The sequence below is a fragment of the Alexandromys fortis genome, unplaced genomic scaffold (genome assembly GCF_014885135.2).
Source record: "Alexandromys fortis isolate MF-2015 unplaced genomic scaffold, M_Fortis_MF-2015_v1.1 scaffold_69, whole genome shotgun sequence".
Lineage (NCBI taxonomy): Eukaryota > Metazoa > Chordata > Mammalia > Rodentia > Cricetidae > Alexandromys > Alexandromys fortis.
Window position 1 is genome coordinate 7,429,629 of NW_026067951.1, and position 18,586 is coordinate 7,448,214.

General features: G+C 43.3%; 1 protein-coding gene across 5 annotated transcripts in view; it reads left to right on the forward strand.

Annotated features, from left to right (window-relative positions):
- Sfmbt2 (Scm like with four mbt domains 2) overlaps positions 1-18,586 on the forward strand; it is a 179,815-nt gene that overhangs the window by 75,315 nt on the left and 85,914 nt on the right. For 4 of the 5 annotated variants that reach the window (XM_050150485.1, XM_050150484.1, XM_050150482.1 and 1 more), the window contains 3 exons: positions 1,158-1,246; positions 3,237-3,483; positions 8,222-8,319. In XM_050150485.1, coding sequence (XP_050006442.1) covers positions 1,158-1,246; positions 3,237-3,483; positions 8,222-8,319 — 434 coding nt within the window. Of the gene's footprint in view, positions 1-1,156; positions 1,247-3,236; positions 3,484-8,221; positions 8,320-18,586 lie in introns of those variants that run through there. The other variant, XM_050150486.1, reaches the window with a different exon arrangement.

Sequence of the window (18,586 nt, forward strand, 5' to 3'; positions counted from 1 at the left end):
GGTCCATGTTTATGATGGGTAGAGATGGGGGTGCCACTGAACCCCATGCTGATGCCAATTTTGTTAAGACTGTTGAAAACTTTAAAGAATATTTATTTATTTTTAAACTTATGTGTATGTTTGTGTGGACATCTATGAGTGCCAATAGGGCAGAAGAGGTTGTTGGATCCACTGGAGCTGGACTTCAGTTGTGAACTGCCCAGTATGGGTGCTGGGAACACACCTGGGGTCTTCTGCAAGAACAGCAGCCCACTTCCCCAGTGCTGAGATGACATGCACATGCCACCATACCTGACTTTTTCCCCTCCCCTCCCCCCCCCTTCCCTCCCCTCCCCTCCTCTCCCCTCCTCTCCCCTCTCCTCCTTACCCCTCCCCCTCCCTCCCCTTCCCTCTCCTCCCCCCTCCCCTCCTCTCCCCTTCCTTTTTTTTCTTTTAAGAACTCAAGTCCTCATGCTTTCACGGCAAGCACTGTGCAGAGCGAGCCACCCCCTCTGTCCCGCCTGCCTTTTTCAGATAATGTCCCAAATGCTCTCCTTTCATTTTTTGCAGTGCTGTCTGCCTTGTTTTCCAGCCTAGGCTTTTGTACCTAGACAGAGAAGCATCCATTTTCCCTCTTTTATAATCTTTGTTTGCACTCAGACATTCATAGTCTTGCAGGATTGCTCTCACACGGAGACCTCCAGTTTCTGAAATGTGTGTGCCGATGTGTTCAGCTGTTCACTGAACGCCATTTCTCAGGGAAGTGTGCTTACCCAGAGCCCTCCCTTCCCTTCTCCAGTTTGTGCTATGGCTCTCCTTACCATACACTGTTTCTTACTTGCAAAGCCCCTCTTTTCCTCCTTGACCATTTTCTCTTGGCATTTCCCAAACCACTGCCATGTCGCCATTGTTGCTTGTGACGAGTATCTCACTAGGTGTAAATCCTAAGGGCCGCAGGCTCTTTCCCTTCTAGATGTCCAGGGGTGTGATAGGTTATCTTGTCCATACTTGATAACAGATACGTGACTGTACTTTCATTATTCTTTACTTAATCTTCAGGCACAAAATTCAGAAAAATCTTGAAGTAGCCTCGATGCGCAGATGACTGAAGTGACTTCTGATTGTTTGATACTCCACTGATGTGTTGAAGTGTTTTGTTCTCTCCCTTGTTTTGTTAGCAATCAAAGAGAAGTACACAGACTGGACAGAATTCCTCATACGTGATTTGACTGGTTCTCGGACGGCACCTGCAAGCCTTCTGGAAGGCGTATGTATTGCTATTGTTCATCTATTATAGCCCCGAAGCATTCTGGTCCTGTGATCTCAAACCTAGTGGTACCTTTGCATATATCCTTCTGTGGATACATGTAGACACAAGTGTTTTTATTCTCACAGCCTAACTTCCTGTTTCTTATTGAATTACATAGGTGATGGATTTGAGTGGTATTGACTGATGTTTTCCTGTGTTATAATCAATAAATGGGAAGTTTTCTCTGTTCGAGTGTATTTTACAATTATGTAGCAGGATGTCTTCCCAATACCCTTTTAAGCCTTATCATGTAGGATGACTTTTTGGCAGGTGATGACTAAGCATATTTATGTGCTCACTAAAGTTTCCTGGAGCCCATTAATAAGTAGCAACATAAGTTGTTCATCTTGGGTGCATAATAACTCCCATGATCTCACTCATATGTGTTATCTAATTGATTAGCTTGCTCCAGAAAACAAGAGGAGACATGGCTGACTGTATTGCAATGTTGCTAAGGTAGTTTTTAGGCATAGATGCAGAGTAGTTTAATCTTGAGTCTTGATGGTTTGTTTGAAAACCTTATAATGAAACACTAATAATTCTTCTATGTACTTGAGCAGGAAGACAAAGGCAGTGTGTCATATGTAATTATTAAATTACCAACCCTGTCTCAAGGGTACCCTAGGAAAGGGGAGCCCTATGTGAATGCCTGGGAATAAGATGTTGATTTTCATTGTTGTTACTATTGTTGTTATTATTGTTATTATTTTTAACCTTGATTTTCTTCCTTGGCAATGGTAGTAATACTTAAGACAATCACTGTGTTATATAGTGTTCACAAGTGTTCTGTGATGGTTTTTGCTTGATGTGTTTATCTTAATGGCTGATTTTGCCCACTGGGCTACAAGACTGCGAGGGTGATGACTCACATTTTCAGAGGGAGAAGTTGCCTTACAGTGTTAATTCTTAAACACGTTTGCCTAAGAAGCTGGCTAAGCAGACACTCTTCACACGTCAAAGGGCCTATGAAAGGCAGTACTTAAATTTTCCCAAACCAATTACCAGGTTAAGAAGTAATTACTCTCTTCATATGCCAAGAAAGTTCCTCTTCAGAAAGGGCAGTACTCACAGGTTTTCCAAACCAATGCCCAGGTGATGTAGTAGGGGAACTAACGTCACATAATATAGACAAATATTAAAAAGAGAACAAAAGATGCCTGAGCTTATAATCTCAGCACTGGGGAAGCAGATGGAGGCAGGTCCCTGGGAGCCACTGGCTAGCCAGCCGAGTTAATAGGAGTCCATACAGTCGATGATGGCTGAGAAACAGCACTTGAGGGTGTCCTCTGGCCTCCACACATGCTCAGGCCTGCGCATCTGCGTGCTCCACATGCCCCCGCCCCACACTGAGAAGTTGAATGAACACAAACACATATTAGCCACGTCACTTGTACACACCTACGCTTATTCACTTAAATCTGTGCATGACAAGGTTTGGTCTGCTGGTTGATGGCACTGTAAGGTGACCTTCTCTCAAGGAGTCATGGTATAAATCTATAGCACTATATTAAATACAACTGTCAATTTGGAAAACAGAGCTTTTGCTGTCGGGTGTTTCTTTTAGCCCTGGGCGCATATACGTATGATTCTGTTTAGAAATGTACTAATTTCTAACAAATGCAATTCATTTCATTTGGGAAGGATAATTTGTTTGATGAAATACTAGCATAAACTGTTATTTTCTATTTGCTTGTGATTTTGTTGTTGTTGTTGGGCAATGATGTCGGCTTGTGGATGCGTGTGAGGGGGGAGAAAGGGAAGCGGGTGTGTGTGGGGGTGATGGTTGAACCGAGGATGCGGGGCGGGGCGGGGCGGGGCGATGCCAGACTGTTTGGCAGTAGCTTGGATGATGGTGTGAGAAAAATAATATCTTTTGCTGCTGTCATCTGTTTCCATGAGAACCTTAAAATCAAGTTTAAAATACGGAGTTTTGCTTCTGTTTAAACAGCCTCTGCGAGGGAAAGGCCCTATAGACCTCATTACAGTTGATTCCTTAATAGAGCTTCAGGACTCTCAGAACCCCTTTCAGTACTGGATAGTTAGTGTGATTGAAAATGTCGGAGGAAGATTACGCCTTCGCTATGTGGGATTGGAGGAGACTGAATCCTATGACCAGTGGTTGTTTTACTTGGATTACAGACTTCGACCAGTTGGTTGGTGTCAAGAGAATAAGTACAGAATGGATCCACCTTCAGGTAAGAGCTGACTCTTTTCCCCTGTGACGTGCTTGAGAGAGCCGACACCCGTGGGTGTGTCTCGGGGCGCAAGCTCCGATGTGTCTCTTCCATGCCAGAGTGTGGATTTTAAGTGTGTTCACTTCAGAATCTTTGGTGCGGAGATGAAAATCCAAGATGCTGGTCAGAAGCATTCTGTAAGGAGACCATGGTGCGGTAGCCTCAGGAAGCCGGTCTGTTCCCTGCGGTGTCACTGGCTCAGAGAAGGCGATGGGTGATAGATGGGGACCCGAGCATGGTCTCTCCATTCTTTGGGATTGTTATAGTCTTGGGAGCATATTCCACCATCTCTGTTTCCCTGCCCGTCTTTCTGCTAAGGCCTGTTTTCTCCTTCATCGACCCGCCCATTCTTCTGTCCACATTCATCTGCCCGTCTTCCCCCCTGCCCGCCCATGTATGTAACTATTCATTCCTGTAAGCACATCTGTCATTTGTATATCATCCATTCCTCTCTTCCCTCTTTTTCATTCTATCAGTCCGTTTATACCCATTCCTCTACCCACATCCATCCAGTTCCCCATTCTCCCACTTACCTCTCATGCAGCTGTACATCCATCTGTGCGTTCACATTGGCCAGTCAATTGCTCTCGTGTCCCTCTGGGCCCGTTCATTTGTCCAGATTCATCCCTACTCCCATTCTCCACCCTGCTACACACTACACATGCATGGCTATCATCTATCCATCCATCGTCCACCCACGTATCTGTCACTTACCTATGTCATTTATCTCTTTTTCTACACATCCATCCATACAAATGCCACAACACCTGCTTATGATTATGTAATTCATTTTGACAAGGAAACAGCAATGAGAGGATTAATCTGTTTGCCCTTTGCCCGGTCAGGTTACCAGGTAGCTTCAAGTGTACTTGCACATGACTTTTCATAGGCTTGATTGGATATGCATACTGCCTTCTGATAGATCGCTCAAAAAAATCTCATATTTACAGAATGGCCAATCTTAAATATTTGTTATGTTCCAGGTGATTCAACAACTGTTATGTTGGTTATTTTGATTTCAAAAATGTAGTGCATGTTTGGTGTGACTCTCTTTCTTCAGCCAGAATTGTGATTGAGATGAAACTGCTTCTCCATGGCCCCCTGGAGCTTGTAGGGAATAGCTGAATGTTGCAATCGGAGTGCCCAGGTCCTAGGCCCAGTGCGTCTCACCGCCTATGCTGGCCTATGCTACTCTTACCAGCATTTTGATGAAAAAACCTCAGAGTAGAAATGTCACTTTGTTAATGCATTTACACATGCCAAGGAAGAAATATTTCTTTCTGATAGAATTTTATTCTCTGGTCAGCTTTACAGGTTTATTTAGAGCAATAAATGCTAGTTCATGGCTTCATTAATAAAATTGCTCCTATGTTGGTTGCCAGTGTGAGTCTTGTGTACACGAAAGTGAGAAGCTATATTTACCTTATCTGTCACTCAAGGGCTTTTATTGTAGAACGTTTCCTGGTTCTGGACCCCGGGTATTTGCATCTGTGTTAAATCTGACAGGCAGATAGACGTGTAACCTGGTATTTTATAATAGCCACATTGTTGTTGTCGACGTTTTGAGAAGCAGCCAAGAAATCCTTTTATACCTTAAGCATTTGGGGTGATAACAGACAAAGGTCTTGTCCACGCTGAGAGAAAAGATTGAGCTCAAGTTTGTTTGGGGATTCATAACCTGGCAGGAAAAATTTACTTGTGGGGAAAGGTGGCTGTGTAAATCTCAGCCCAGTGCCTAATTGCTTTATAAATTCTAGAAGAAATTTATCCTTGCCAGTGCGAGGATTTAGAGTAAAGCACAGAGTTTCCAGTTGCTCCTTGTGTTCTTTGTTCTGTCTTTTTTTTTTTCCTGTAAAATCCCGGGACTAAAACTCGAAAGCTGGAGCAGAAAATCTCCCTTTAAGAAACATTTGTTTATGAGTCTTCTCACTTTTGATTGTTCTCTGTCTTTACAATGCATGCATAAATCATGCTTATCTGTCTTAGAATTTTCTGGACATAATGTGGATTTCACAGAAGAGCTCATGAGTTTGTCTAAAGACGGGACAAGTGGTTTGTCAAGAGTTTATTTCTCCAACATTTTAAAGTGTTGGTATGAGTGGTTGTGTAGAGGAGAGAGAAAGTAAAAGGCAAAATGTCACTCAAATATAGTAGTTACAAGGTGAAAACTGGATTCTGTTACCTCAGTTGGTGAAACGATACCCCTGAGGAAAGAGGCAATTATTACTCCGATTTTACACATGGGAGCAGAACCTGATATGTTAGATTTGTGTAAATTAATTTCAAATCCCAGGGTACCTTGTGCCACTTAAATGGTAGTACCATTTCTTGAACTAAAATGGCATCGTGAATAAAATTTCAGACAGCATAGAAAATATTAGGCTGATTCTCCTTTTCCCAGACACTAATAAACCAATACAAATTTACCAGCATTAAAAACTGGGGGAGGGGAGTGGAGCGGGGCAGAGGTAGCATTAGGGGAAACACAGTAGACTGCACATGGACGTTGAGAGGAAGGCTGTGGAAGCTGTCCCTGCCTCTGAGATTCCCTTTGCCATGCCTTTTTCTCCAACGTCATCATCAACGCTGTAAACAATCCCGACTCTTCACTTAGTGGTACTTCCTTCTTTTACTTTTCAAAGGACACTTTCTTCCTCGACTGTTCACTATGAGCGGAGGGAGTAGAAATAGGTAATAAGAAGTGGCGGGAACGTTTTTTTCATTGGAAATTCTAGGAAAGGTACTGCATTTTAATACTATCTCCTTCTGTGGACCTAGCATTGTGGGGCTTTCCATTGCCTTAGTAACCACTGCTCAAATCTTTCCTCACTGGTACGGACTCAGGAGAGGACGAGGGAACAGGTTCACAGTGGTACCTGGACATCCGAAGGGGCCCTTCCACGAGGCCTCCATTTACTTGTGCCTATTTATTTGTTTGCATGTTTATGGTGGCATAGTTGCTTTAAGTAAAGCTTTCTACCAGGACATTCCAAACTTTTGCATGAAGGGAGATCTCCTTACTTTGCTCTAGGCTCCTGGTGACAGACGGGCGGGCGAGGGCCATCTTTTTACTTGTTTATGACTTCCCACGACCAGTAAATGGAGTCTGCTGAACACTGTTAAATTCCCTGCAGTGCAGGTCATTTTGAGAACATGTTTTATGTCCTTTTAATAGACCTGTTTATTGTTCATAAATTCGCTGGTGTACTCAGGGTGGCTCTGTCTGCTAAAACACACAGGGGACATTGTTCTCTGTGTTTTGCATCTTGGAGGTGTTCATCTTCACTGGTGGTAGCAAAGGCTGTTCATACTGAGTCTCCCCTTTGCAGAAAAGAGAGTGTCTTGCCACGGTGTTAGACCCCCATCAGCGTTAGTTGCCTTTCTTGTTGCTGTGACAAAATACCCGGCAAGAGCAACTTCAGGAAGGACGGAAGGATTTGTGCAGCTCACAGTTTTGAGTGCATAGCATCAAGGGAAGAAAGCCACTACTAAAAAGAATCATATTTTTGTTCCTACATAAAAATGCCAGATTAGGGGGAAATTTTTGCTAGAAGTAGAAAGTTCTATATGAAATGCTAGAAAGAATATTAGACAAATAGAAGATGCTGCATCTAAAGTCACCCTTTGTTTGAAGACAGCAGATAGTATTGGTAACTTGGCTAAGTTTGTACGGTCTTTCACCAACTATAATTATACCCCCCAAGTACTAAATAAATGGCTAAAACAGGGGGGCTTCGAGCTCCAGGCGAGTTTAGAAGCTGTAGGGATCCAAATATATGGCTTCATGCTCAAAAGCAGACATGCAAGAAATTAAAAATATGGCCCAAAGGTTTAATGTTGCCTTTTAAGTGTTCTTAAATTCATATTCATATCCCCACAGTCTGTCCGAGGCAGTGAGGGTTGATATAGGGATGATATAAACACATCTACTTCCAGTCAGAGCTTCCACAAATCCTGTTTTGATAAGGTCTTAAATCTGTTGCGATCAGGCCATAATTCCCCTACAGTTTCAGAAATACATGAAAACAGTGCTCAACGGTTTTTTTTTCTTTTAATTTTGCATGCAGACTGTATGACCTCTGTGTGTGTAAATCTTCCCCCTCCTCCAATGCCCAGGGGGGAAATATGGGTGACGTGTGTTATGTTAGGAATGTTTCAAGTATAAATATAAAACTTGGTTTGTAAATTTTAGCTTACCTTTTAATAATTTTTCTGACTTATACGTGCATGTGTGTGTGTGTGTGTGTGTGTGTGTGTGTGTGTGTGAACTCAATAGGAGAACGTGTTATTATGATAACTGTTGGTGCCAGACTAGAGCTATTCAGAGGCTAGAAATTTACCAAAGAGTGAGTTCTGTCAGTGGGAGGACGTTTCAGTTGATGCATAGGATCATGGCTCTAGGTGATGGAAGGTCTTGCTGATGTGATTCATGCCACTAAATCAGTTACAGACCAACAGAACACATACAGATGTTCCCTGAGGAAGAGCCCTGTGAAGTAGTTTCCATTTCTGATAGCAGAATCCCAAGCTGCTCTTGAATCTCAGAGAACCCCTTTAGCAGGTGGCTGCTTATGGAGAAGTGTGAGCCCCGCCACTTGCCGAGCACTGTGGTATCCTAGAAGCAGAGGAGGGTAACATTTAAAGAACCAACTAACAGAATTACAGTCCTTAAACTCTTTGTGGTTTGCTGTTGCTACAGAACTCTATCCTCTGAAGATGACTTCTGAGTGGAAATATGCTCTGGAAAAATCCCTAGTTCTTGCTGCAGAGTCTCCTCTTCCAATGGAAGTGTTTAAGGTGAGTTGTGAACACCATCAGTCTTGAGTTGTGAACGCCATCAGACTTGAGTTGTGAACACCATCAGTCTTGAGTTGTGAACACCATCAGTCTTGAGTTGTGAACGCCATCAGACTTGAGTTGTGAACACCATCAGTCTTGAGTTGTGAACGCCGTCAGTCTTGAGTTGTGAACACCATCAGTCTTGCTCATGCTCTCTCTCCCCGTCTCCCTCCATTCTTAGCTCCCCATCTCCCTTTTCCCCTCTCTCTTTTTTCAAATATAAACTAAGCTGTGGGAGGGCTGTGGAAATGGCTCATTGGGTAATGTTCTTGCCATGCAAGCGTGAGGGCCCGAGTTTGGATTCCCAGCACTCAAGAATGTGTTAATGCACACCTGTACTCCCAGCGTTCCCATGATACTAATGCACACCTGTAATTCCAGCACTATGCTTATTGGTTAGGACAAACTTAAAGCAGGTTTCTTTTGTTTGTTTATTTGACACTGTAGCCTGCTGTTGTTGTTTTTAGAACTCCTTCTTGTTGGAGGTTTTTGCTGCCTCATTTTTCCAGGCCTGTCACATCTATTGTGCTGCTTCCCCTGGACTGTTGTATGGTGATGAGTTTCTCCGGGGTACCAGGGTACCTTCATGTGGGTTATTTTTTTTAATGTTCTTCTAGTTCCATTCATTCCTGCTTTGTTTTTTTTTCTGTTAAATTGTTATTCATCTTCCAATCTCAAATATAAATTCTCTGAAGAATTCTATACCTGGGCTCCTGGTCTGAGTCCCCAGCCTCGATGAGGCTCCCTGGTCAACTCCTGTGGCATCCTGCTGAGCCGCAGTGATAACCTTAGTCATTTGTGTGCTTCTGTGGATAACAGCCACTACTTTTGCCTAACTTGAAGGTCCAGGAAATGAAGGGCTTTATGTTTTGTACATGGTTGGAAGCAGAAGTCTTGGCACTTAATAGCTATTTGTCAAATAAATTGACAGATTCTTGAATGGACCACATGCATTTAATTCACTAGATTTAAAAATTCTGAGTTAATATACTTATGGATTAATTGAACATATAACTGTACTTAGAACTGCGACTACTAAGACTTGAAAGGCAGAAGCATTAATAATCTCGATCTGTTTTTAATTAAAAAGGAACCGATTCATTAAACATTTATTGAGTAGCTCTTCTCTGCAAAAGACCATTATGTCTTGTTGCCCTGATTCCAAGATTGCATTTAAGTTGGCCTGCATTTTCTAATATACAGCCATCTTCTCTCCTCACCTTAAACCCATCCTATGAGAACTCAGGCTCTTCTGATACATTGCTGTCTCAGAATTGCCATCTGACTTAGCATTTTACTATAGCTTTAAGAGTGAGCGCTGGATCCCACTGTGGCGCTCAGCACGAGGTAAGGTGTAGGCAGCAGGCACTTCATAGGCAGAGTTGGCTGCACTCAGTATTGGTGTTCAAGTGGGTGAGGTACTTTTTTAAATGTTTTATTTCATTTGATGGGAGGGAAAAGGATAAGATAATTTTGTTTGGATGGAGTCCATATTTAATGTTTCGGTCTTGAGAAAAGTTTGTTTCCTAAGGCGACTGTAACAACTTGCCACGGCCTAAGTGGCTTTTTAGACAGCATGCGTTTAATTTCTCATACTTTTGTAGGTTATAATTTAAATCAGGCTGTGAAGGGGTTCAGAATCCACCTGAAGAGAAACGTGTTCGGCAATCTGTCCAACTTTGGGGCCACCTGTTAAGTCTGGAATCCCTTGGTTTGTAGTGACATCAGTTCATTCTTGCTTCTTAGCTTCCCACGATCACATGACCTTGTAGTCTGTGTATCTGTTCACATTTCCCCATACTAATAATGACACTGGCCTTCCGATTAGTTATATGCTGGCCCAGAATGACCTCCTCTTAAGTACATTTGCAAAGATCTTGTTTCCAAACGAGGCATCCTGTTCATAGGTTCCCGTGGAAGTAAACCAGAAGGGGATGAACTTTTCTACCTAGTTCCACCGCATTTCATACACAGTAATTTTGTAAACAGAAAGCTCGTCTGAGCTCCTCGACTGAGCATCCACATCGCTGCTTATATTCAGAGGAATTACAGGAATGTGTGCGAGGAGGGTCAGATTGTCTCTGCTGCTGCTTCGTGTATTTTTCTCTCACACATTTATTTCTAAGAGTCCCTGCAATATTCTTCTGTAGGCCTCTGTAAGACTGCCCCTCCCCCGTACTTTCTTTTTTATGCTGTATGTCATGTGTGTATATATACATGGGTACATGTATGCATATGTGTTCCAGTGTGTGTTGAGGACAAAGGTGAACATTGGTTACCTTCCTCAGCTGCTCTCCACCTTACTTTTTGTGACAGTATCTATCACTAAATCTGGAACTCACTAACTTGGCCAGACTAGGTGACGAACAGACTCTAGCCAGCTTTCTGTCTCTGCCTCCTACTAAGTGCTGGGATTGCAGGGACATGCTGACAAGCCTTTGCCTGGGTTTTAGGGACCCAAACTTAAATCTTCATGGTTGCACCGCAAACACTTTACCAACTGAGCCGCATATATATCTACATTTATGTATTTCCCCCGTATGATCGGTGTTTCTCAGCCAGCAGACTTCACTTCTATTTCTGTCATTACAGCACCAGGAATAAATGTTTGAATTCAGCAGCGACTCATCTGGGATGCATGTTGTTATGGAAAATTGCCAGAGTGTTCTGCTGTTATGAGGCAGAAGTCAAAGCTAAGCACATTTAATGGCCAGATATGAGCAGTATTTCTAGGCAATTCTTTTTATTATTTTTACACTTTAGATAAAATAGGCGTGCTGATGGAATGAATCTCGTTATGCGCAGCCCCTTTCTTTGGGCGATGCCTTCACAGGCTCGGTGTCCCTTCATGCAGTCAGTCATGTTCGTGAGCTCTCTTTCCCTCTGCCTTGAACACAAGTAGAAACGATACGCCAAGGAGCTCGCCAGGAAGATGTTTGCTGTTCTTCACCTGCATCTGAGACAAAATACCAAATGACTTTGAGATTACGCCATTTTGAATGAATTCTGACTGACCATTAATGGATAATAGACCAATCCTCAAAGTGTAAACTCAGTTGAAAGATGAGTAGTTAATGTTCTAAATTAAAATAAAAAACCGAGGGACATTAGAAAATGTGCTTTATTGGCAAATAAATATTGATTTCTCCCTGACAACCCACCTAAGGATTTAGTGCTTTAAAAGGTTTAGTAAAATGATCCCTATTCTGGAAGTAACTTGTTCTTTAAGAATGATAGAGCAAAGCTAGAGATGGAGACGTGGCTCAGCTGTGATGCTTGCCCCACACGTACCAAGCCCTGGCTTTGATCGCCAGCACTGCATACATACAGATGTGGCAGCCCACAGCTGTAATGCCAGCACTCTGGTGGGAGACGCACGAGAACCAGAGGGGGTTTGAGGTTACTCAGGACTACTTGAATCTCTGCCCCCAAAATAGACAACAACGATAATGCCACAGGGGACCGTGTTTCATGTTCATGTGGTTCTTACTTAGAACATGTTTGCCTGCATTACGCATACGGCTAATTCCTGCTAGGACTCTGTGGGTACAAGCTTCATTGACAGGATAACATTCACCTGTCTGCAGCTCTGCATTAATACCCCCCTTTTAATTAACAGACATATCCTCTGCCGAGTGTGCTATGTTTGTCTTTTACGAGGAAATACTAAGATGTTTTCCTCAGAGCCTGTTTCTGAGCAATGATGCTATGGTGAATATCCATCCTTGTTTGTGGTTTCTGTTCTTGAGTTTGGTGTCTGCAAAAGAAAGAGAGCAGAATGCAGGTGGGTTTGGAGCATGGACAAGGAGGAGAGCTAGGATGTGATTATATTAATCTAAAAAGATAAAATATATTAAAGCATTCATCACTAAAAAGTTTGTGGGAACTTGGTTTCAAAATAAAGCCAACAAAGGCTAAAAAAAGTAAGGGCTGGTCAATAATAAATGCAATGCTACCTACTGTGTCCAAACTTCTTGAACCTTCTGCAATCACGGTTGCTTTTTAGTATCTGTCCTCTCTGGAAATTACATCCTGTCTCAGTGGCAAATATGGCATAATCAGAGTTTTCCTGGTAGGTCATATATCCACTCAGAAGATAAATCAAAAACAGCACTTCCCACATTCCCTGTTTGTGGAGATAAAATATACTTCCTCCTTAGAGACTGGAGAAGGACCTTCTGGCAATGAGTCACAGGTGTGGCCATTGCATAACCAGCTGAAAATACCCGGGTTTGTTCTTGGCTAGGAACTGGGAAGACCTGAGAACAACGAGGAAGATGCTAGGGATGGACTGAAATTAGGAAAGCATCTCTGCTTGATAAGCAGGATCCAAACGCCAGGAAATCTTAGCACTCATACACTTGAAATGCCAAGGACTTGTCTTTTGTTGAAAAAGCTCATAGTTGGCTTAATTGACTCACAGGTAGTGTGTGTAGTTTTTATTTTAAACTTTACAGTCTCTTCTGTATTCTCTTTGTGTATGTGTGTGTCTGTGTGTACATGTAAGGAGGTCAGGAGTCAATGTTTTACTGGTTCTTCAGTTACTTTCCACCTTAATTTTTGAGACAGGGTCTCACACAGAACCTGGAGCTCAGGAATTCTGAGTGATTATTGAGACCCAGGTCTCCACCTGTCTCTGCCTCCCCAGAACATGGATTAGAAGCACATGCTGCTTGGCCAAGCTTTTTTTTTTTTTCTCGCGTGAGCTTTGAGGGATGGCATTCAGATCCTCGTGCTTCTACCACAAGCATTTTACCCATCAGCTACCTCTGCAGTCCACCTGGTTCTCTTTGATTCTTGGACCTGTGAACATCCATGGTGTGATATATAAATTTATGTGTTCCCTCTTACATAGATGCCATTTCCTCATTAAACAGAAACACAGCATGCTGGAGGAATGTGCCGGCAGAGTTGGTGTCCAGTGATGGATTTTATTTCTTGTCTGCTCATTTTCTGTGCTGTGTTTTCTTTCTCACTCTGACCTGACTCTCTCCTGCCACAGGGAGCTAGGTCTTACCATTGAACAGCTGAGACATGGCCGAACAGTAAGGACTCATGCTTCCGGATTCTTTATTGATGCCAAGGGGAGGGTTATTCTTATATAATATGTACATAGGAAACTTGATCTGTGATTGCCTTCATTATTCTTTCTCTGCCCAGTTCCTCCTCAATATCTGTGGCTATCACAGAGGTCAGGATAGCAGGATTTGACTCCATCAGCGTTCTTGGTGATTAAAAGTACATCTGGAGCTTGGGACATGGCTCAGTTGGCAGAATGCTTGTCTAACGTGTACAAAGCCCTGGGTTTGATCCCCATCACCACATAAACTATTTGACATGACGTACCTGCCATCTTAGCTACTTAGAATGGAATTTAGAAGGAGGATCCAGACCAGGATTGGCCAGCGTAGCATGCTCAAAGTCAGCCTAAGACACAGGAAACCCTGTCGGAAAACACAGTGTGTCTGGTCTGAGTACAGTCATGCATTGTTTGACAATGGAGGTGTCTTCTGAGAAAGTCATCCTCCAGTGGTCTTCACATCACGTGAACAGCACAGAACAGTCTTCGAAAATCAAGCGACTTGACACAGCCTTTTCTGGCACCCAACCAGAATGCGTGGTCAACAGGAGATGCGTGAGGCTGCTGCTGAGTGTGGTACACTTTTCACAGTATACCGGTTCTTAATAAACAGAAGGCTGTGCTCTAAAGTAGCAGTGAAGTACAGCACAGTGAAACAAAGAAACCCACAACAGTCTTTCATTCCATCGTCAGGTATTTTATGCTGCATAAAACAATATGCTCAGTATTCCCTTATGGCCAGAACTATAGTAGGGTGATTTACATGGGGTTACTGCCTAGAGTGTCTCTAGGTCATAGACTATTTTCAGGTCCATGATTAGGGTTGTTTGGGGGCACTGTTACACGGGTGATTCGTCAAGAGACAGCATGAGATTATACTTCAATAGTGTCCTTTCATGGTTCATTTTCCGTCGTATTTGATACCAAGAACTGTTAAGCAGATCCAAAAAGCACACCTAGGTCACTGAGGGAGTTAAATGCCCCTTTCCCCTGTGCAGTCTGTAAATAAAGAGTCGTAATAGTGGCTGATCTAGTTTGGTGTGCTGGCATGAGGTGCCTCTAATCCGTTCTTCGCGTTTGCCTTCTGAATTTGTTACGTTCCCTAAACAGAGCAAAGGGGCAGCAGCGGGACTAGTTGAGCTCATTTTTGTTATATACAAAGATTCCATGCGCATACTTTCCTAAGAGTTTGTTCTCGTTGTTGGGGAGAGGGATCCCTTGATAAAATACTTTGCAGAGCCTTCTGAGAAAGCTAGGAGACGTGGGACAAGCTTGTGAACCTCAGTCTTGGGGAGGAGACTCTGGGCCTTGGGGGCCAGGCAACAAAGCTCAAGGTTGAAACAGACAAACAAATAAATAAGTAAAAATATAAAGGAAGGAAAGAAAAACACAAGGTGACTGAGGAACTGCCTGCTTGCACATGTGTGCAAATATGCAAGTGTGTGCATACCCACACTAGCACATACATGTAATGAAGAAACTGTTCATGACACACCAGAGATTCTGCACCCTAAAATTTCTTTAACCTTTGTTTGTGTTTGAGACAGGGACTCGTTTACCCCAGGCTGGCCTCAAGCTCACGCTCCCCTGCTTTAGTCTACTGAGTGCTTGGATTACTGATGTGTGCCACTTAGTGTTGTCTTATTTCTTTCGTTTTTCAAGCTTTGAAGTAGGTTCCTGTCAGTGTGATTGTGAATGCAACCCCGAGGAGTAAATCTCTTCTGTCTTTTAGTACTCGAGACTTAGGTTGGGGACCAGGGAGACACCAGATATGACAAAGTAAGGAATGCCTTCTCTTTTTCCTGTCTTGTGTAACCAAAGGGTTAAGAAAGGACGGATGCACTGTACATCAGAGCATGGTTTCTACCTTTCGTCTTGTTCAGCAGTAAATACAGCAACAGAGAACTCTATATAACGGCTGTGCTTTGCCTCAGATGCGACTCTTAGAGCTTGTGGAACCTCAGTCCTGTGTGTGGAAGCAGAACTTTGGCCAAGCCATTGAGTTATATATATTTATAACATACAGGTTGTGTCTCCTTCTCATGACGCTAGGCTCCAGTGGTTCTTTTAAAGAAAAGGTGTGTTTACTGGAGGGCGTCTGCCATCAGGTTGGCTGTCCTTTAGTGATCTGCTCAGTGTCAACCACTGAGGCCATGAGGATTTTAGGGCGATGTTTGTAGCTGGCTTTCATCTCTGGGGGTTTCTCACTCCATCTGGGGTGGAAGACTTGGTTAAGCACAGTCAGGCTCTTTGTAAAAAAAATTAAGCTGATTTTGTGCCCATCCTTGGCTCCTCACGGAAATGGGAGTCAGAGGGGTGGGATAGCTCAGTGGTTAAAGTGCATGTCATACAGACATGAGGATCTGTGTTTGGATCCCCAGAACCTACATAGAAAGCTGAGTGTGGCAGTTTGCTTCCTTAATCGTGTGTGTGTGTGTGTGTGTGTGTGTGTGTGTGTGTGTGTGTGATGCATCGGAGACAGGCAGATCTCCGGAGTCTCTGGAGCTCACAGGTTAGCCAGCCTCACCAGTCTTTGAGTTCCATGTTCAGTGAAAGATTATCTTTAAAAAAAAAAACCTGGTAGACAACAGTTAGCAAAGAAACCAGATATAATCTCTGGTCTTCACACATGTTGCACCTATATGCAGAACACTTGAATTTATATATCACACAAATATATATACCTCCCTTCAACACACACCCATATGAGAGGCAGGACTTGCTCGTGACAGTTCTTTGTGTTCTCTGAGTTCTTGAGACCAAACATGAATTACAGAACAAGGAAGAACCACAAGGGCCATGCCATTTTCATGAGTGTAGAAAAAAATCATAGATGAAATAAAAAGGGCAACTCTGGTCGAACAAGAGGTGTAATATAAAAGTCACAGAGCACACATGTGGTGTTAACTTCAACAGGTAGGGGCTACATGCTGCTCTCTGCAGTCTGTCCTATTTTAACTTGTTTTTTAATTTTAAACATTGAAAATGGAGGCATAGTGTCAACTCTCTGTTGTCTATTTGAGAGCTGCCACTGCAGAGTGGCTTTGGTTCGTGTTGGTGCAGAGAAAGCAGGACGACCTTAGCATGGACTTACCGTGATGGTTATGTGGTGTGTTGGGAGTGCCGGGACTAAATCTCCATTAGATGCTTTCCAAGGGGTGTATTTCATTTTAACTTTTTAAGATTTAAATGCCCGTCACCATTGACAAGAATAGATTAGAATTCTTTCGTCTGCGGAGTATTTTATTGTGGCTTTCAGTCACATTTCAAGGAGGCATCTTGCTTCCCATAAAAATGCCCAGCGTGCCTGCGTATACTCTAACACGCAGGGTCTGGTCCTGAGCAGGGCTTTGCAAATAGCAGGGACCAAGGAGAGGAAAGCAGTAAGACAATTCTTGAACTTCCCTTTTGACACTTCGTACCTTCAGAGGTTTGCATGAGAACTACATGGCGAGGTCATGCAGCCGTGGCCTTGATCTTCTGTGTACACCCTTTGCACACTAAGGTCTTTGTGTTTCAATAGAAGTTCCTCAGACAGCCACCTTGTTTTGAGTCTACTAGATGCCACAGGGCCAAAGGCAAGAGTAATTCGATTTCATCTCCAGATGCTAATGAAAAAGATAGCATAAACAAGACAGATAAGCTTTCGGTAAATATGTATGCATTTTTATTAAATTATTTTCTAAAGAATAATGGGTGGAGATGCCCCAGTCAGTGAAGTATTTGAGGTGGGCATCAAGCTTGAGTTGACCCCCCCCCCCCCGAACTCATTTTAGAGAAAAAGCAGTGCTAGCCAGGCAGAGAGAGAAGTGTCTTTGCACAGTGAACCAGTCAACTTCAGGTTCTGTGAGACCCCGTTTAGAAGGGTTGGGGTGTCGAGCTGGGCATGGTGGTGCTCACCTTATCCCAGCACTCGGGAGGGATGCAGGTGGATCTCTGTGAGTTCCAGGTTAGCCCGAGCCACACAGTGAGAGCCTGTCATTGAGATGTAGAGTGATCAAGGGGGACACCTCAAAGCATGTATGTGTGCACACGGGTGTATACACACCTAGAGGCTTGCTCCCTGTATAGCTGTGACTTCTCAGGAAAAGGCGGAACTTCCAGTCAGCTGGGTGGAGCGTTGTTCCTGGCTAACTCCTCCCTCGTGAAGGGTGGGGTGTCTCTACAGAGGGACAGTTCAGGATTTGTCTCTTGTGTTCATGGCAACAGTGGAGTTGCATGTAGGGTGTCCAGCTGAACAGGAGCTTCTGGCTAATTGTGTCCTCCAGGGTGGTTAGGACGGATGTGAAGCTGATAGGGCAGCCTTTCTCAGTCTTGTTCTGTTTCAGCCCACACTGCCCAGAGCCTGACCATGAGAATTTAAAAAGGTCATTTGGCTTGTTGGAAGTGAGCTAATGAAGAGAAAAAAAATAACAGAAATCAATGTTTACTTATGCATAGAAACTGGACACTAGGTGTGTTTTTGTTTGGTTTGTGTGTGTATGGCTTGTGCACATAGACATGAGTACATACACGTGTGTTTAACTATGTTTGCCTGTGCACACAATGCAAAAGCCAGAGGATGCACTGAATGTTTGTCCTTATCTCTCTCCTTCCTTTTTGAGAGAGGCCCGCTCTCTGAGCCTTGAACTCACTTTCCAGGGAGTTCTGGGAGCCACCTGTTGCAGACTTTCCGGCACTGGGATTACATATACATATTGCACATAAGAATTACACATACATTTTGCACATATGTATTACGATGCCTAGGTTTTTCCAAGGGTGTCAGGGGATTCAAACTCAGGTCTTCATTATTGCACTGGAAGCCCTTTATCCACTGAGCCATCACCTCATCCCTTGAGTTTTTCCTTCTGGTGCTGTAAGAAAGAGGAGAATCTTGCTACTTGTGATTTTGTGCTCGGTGCTAATCAGTTGGAGATATTCCTAATGCCATTGGCTTTGCACTTCCTTTTAAAAACAGTTCAGTATCATTTTTGGGAGCTAACCATGAAATAGTCCTGACATGATCACCTTTTATGAGTTGTGCGGTCCAGGTTGGCGTGCATAATACTTCATTTCTTCTTACTATTCTTTAACTTGATTGAATGCACCACTCGGAGATAAAAATTGCTTTTTACAGCTGTGAGCATAAAATGAAAAAGCTTA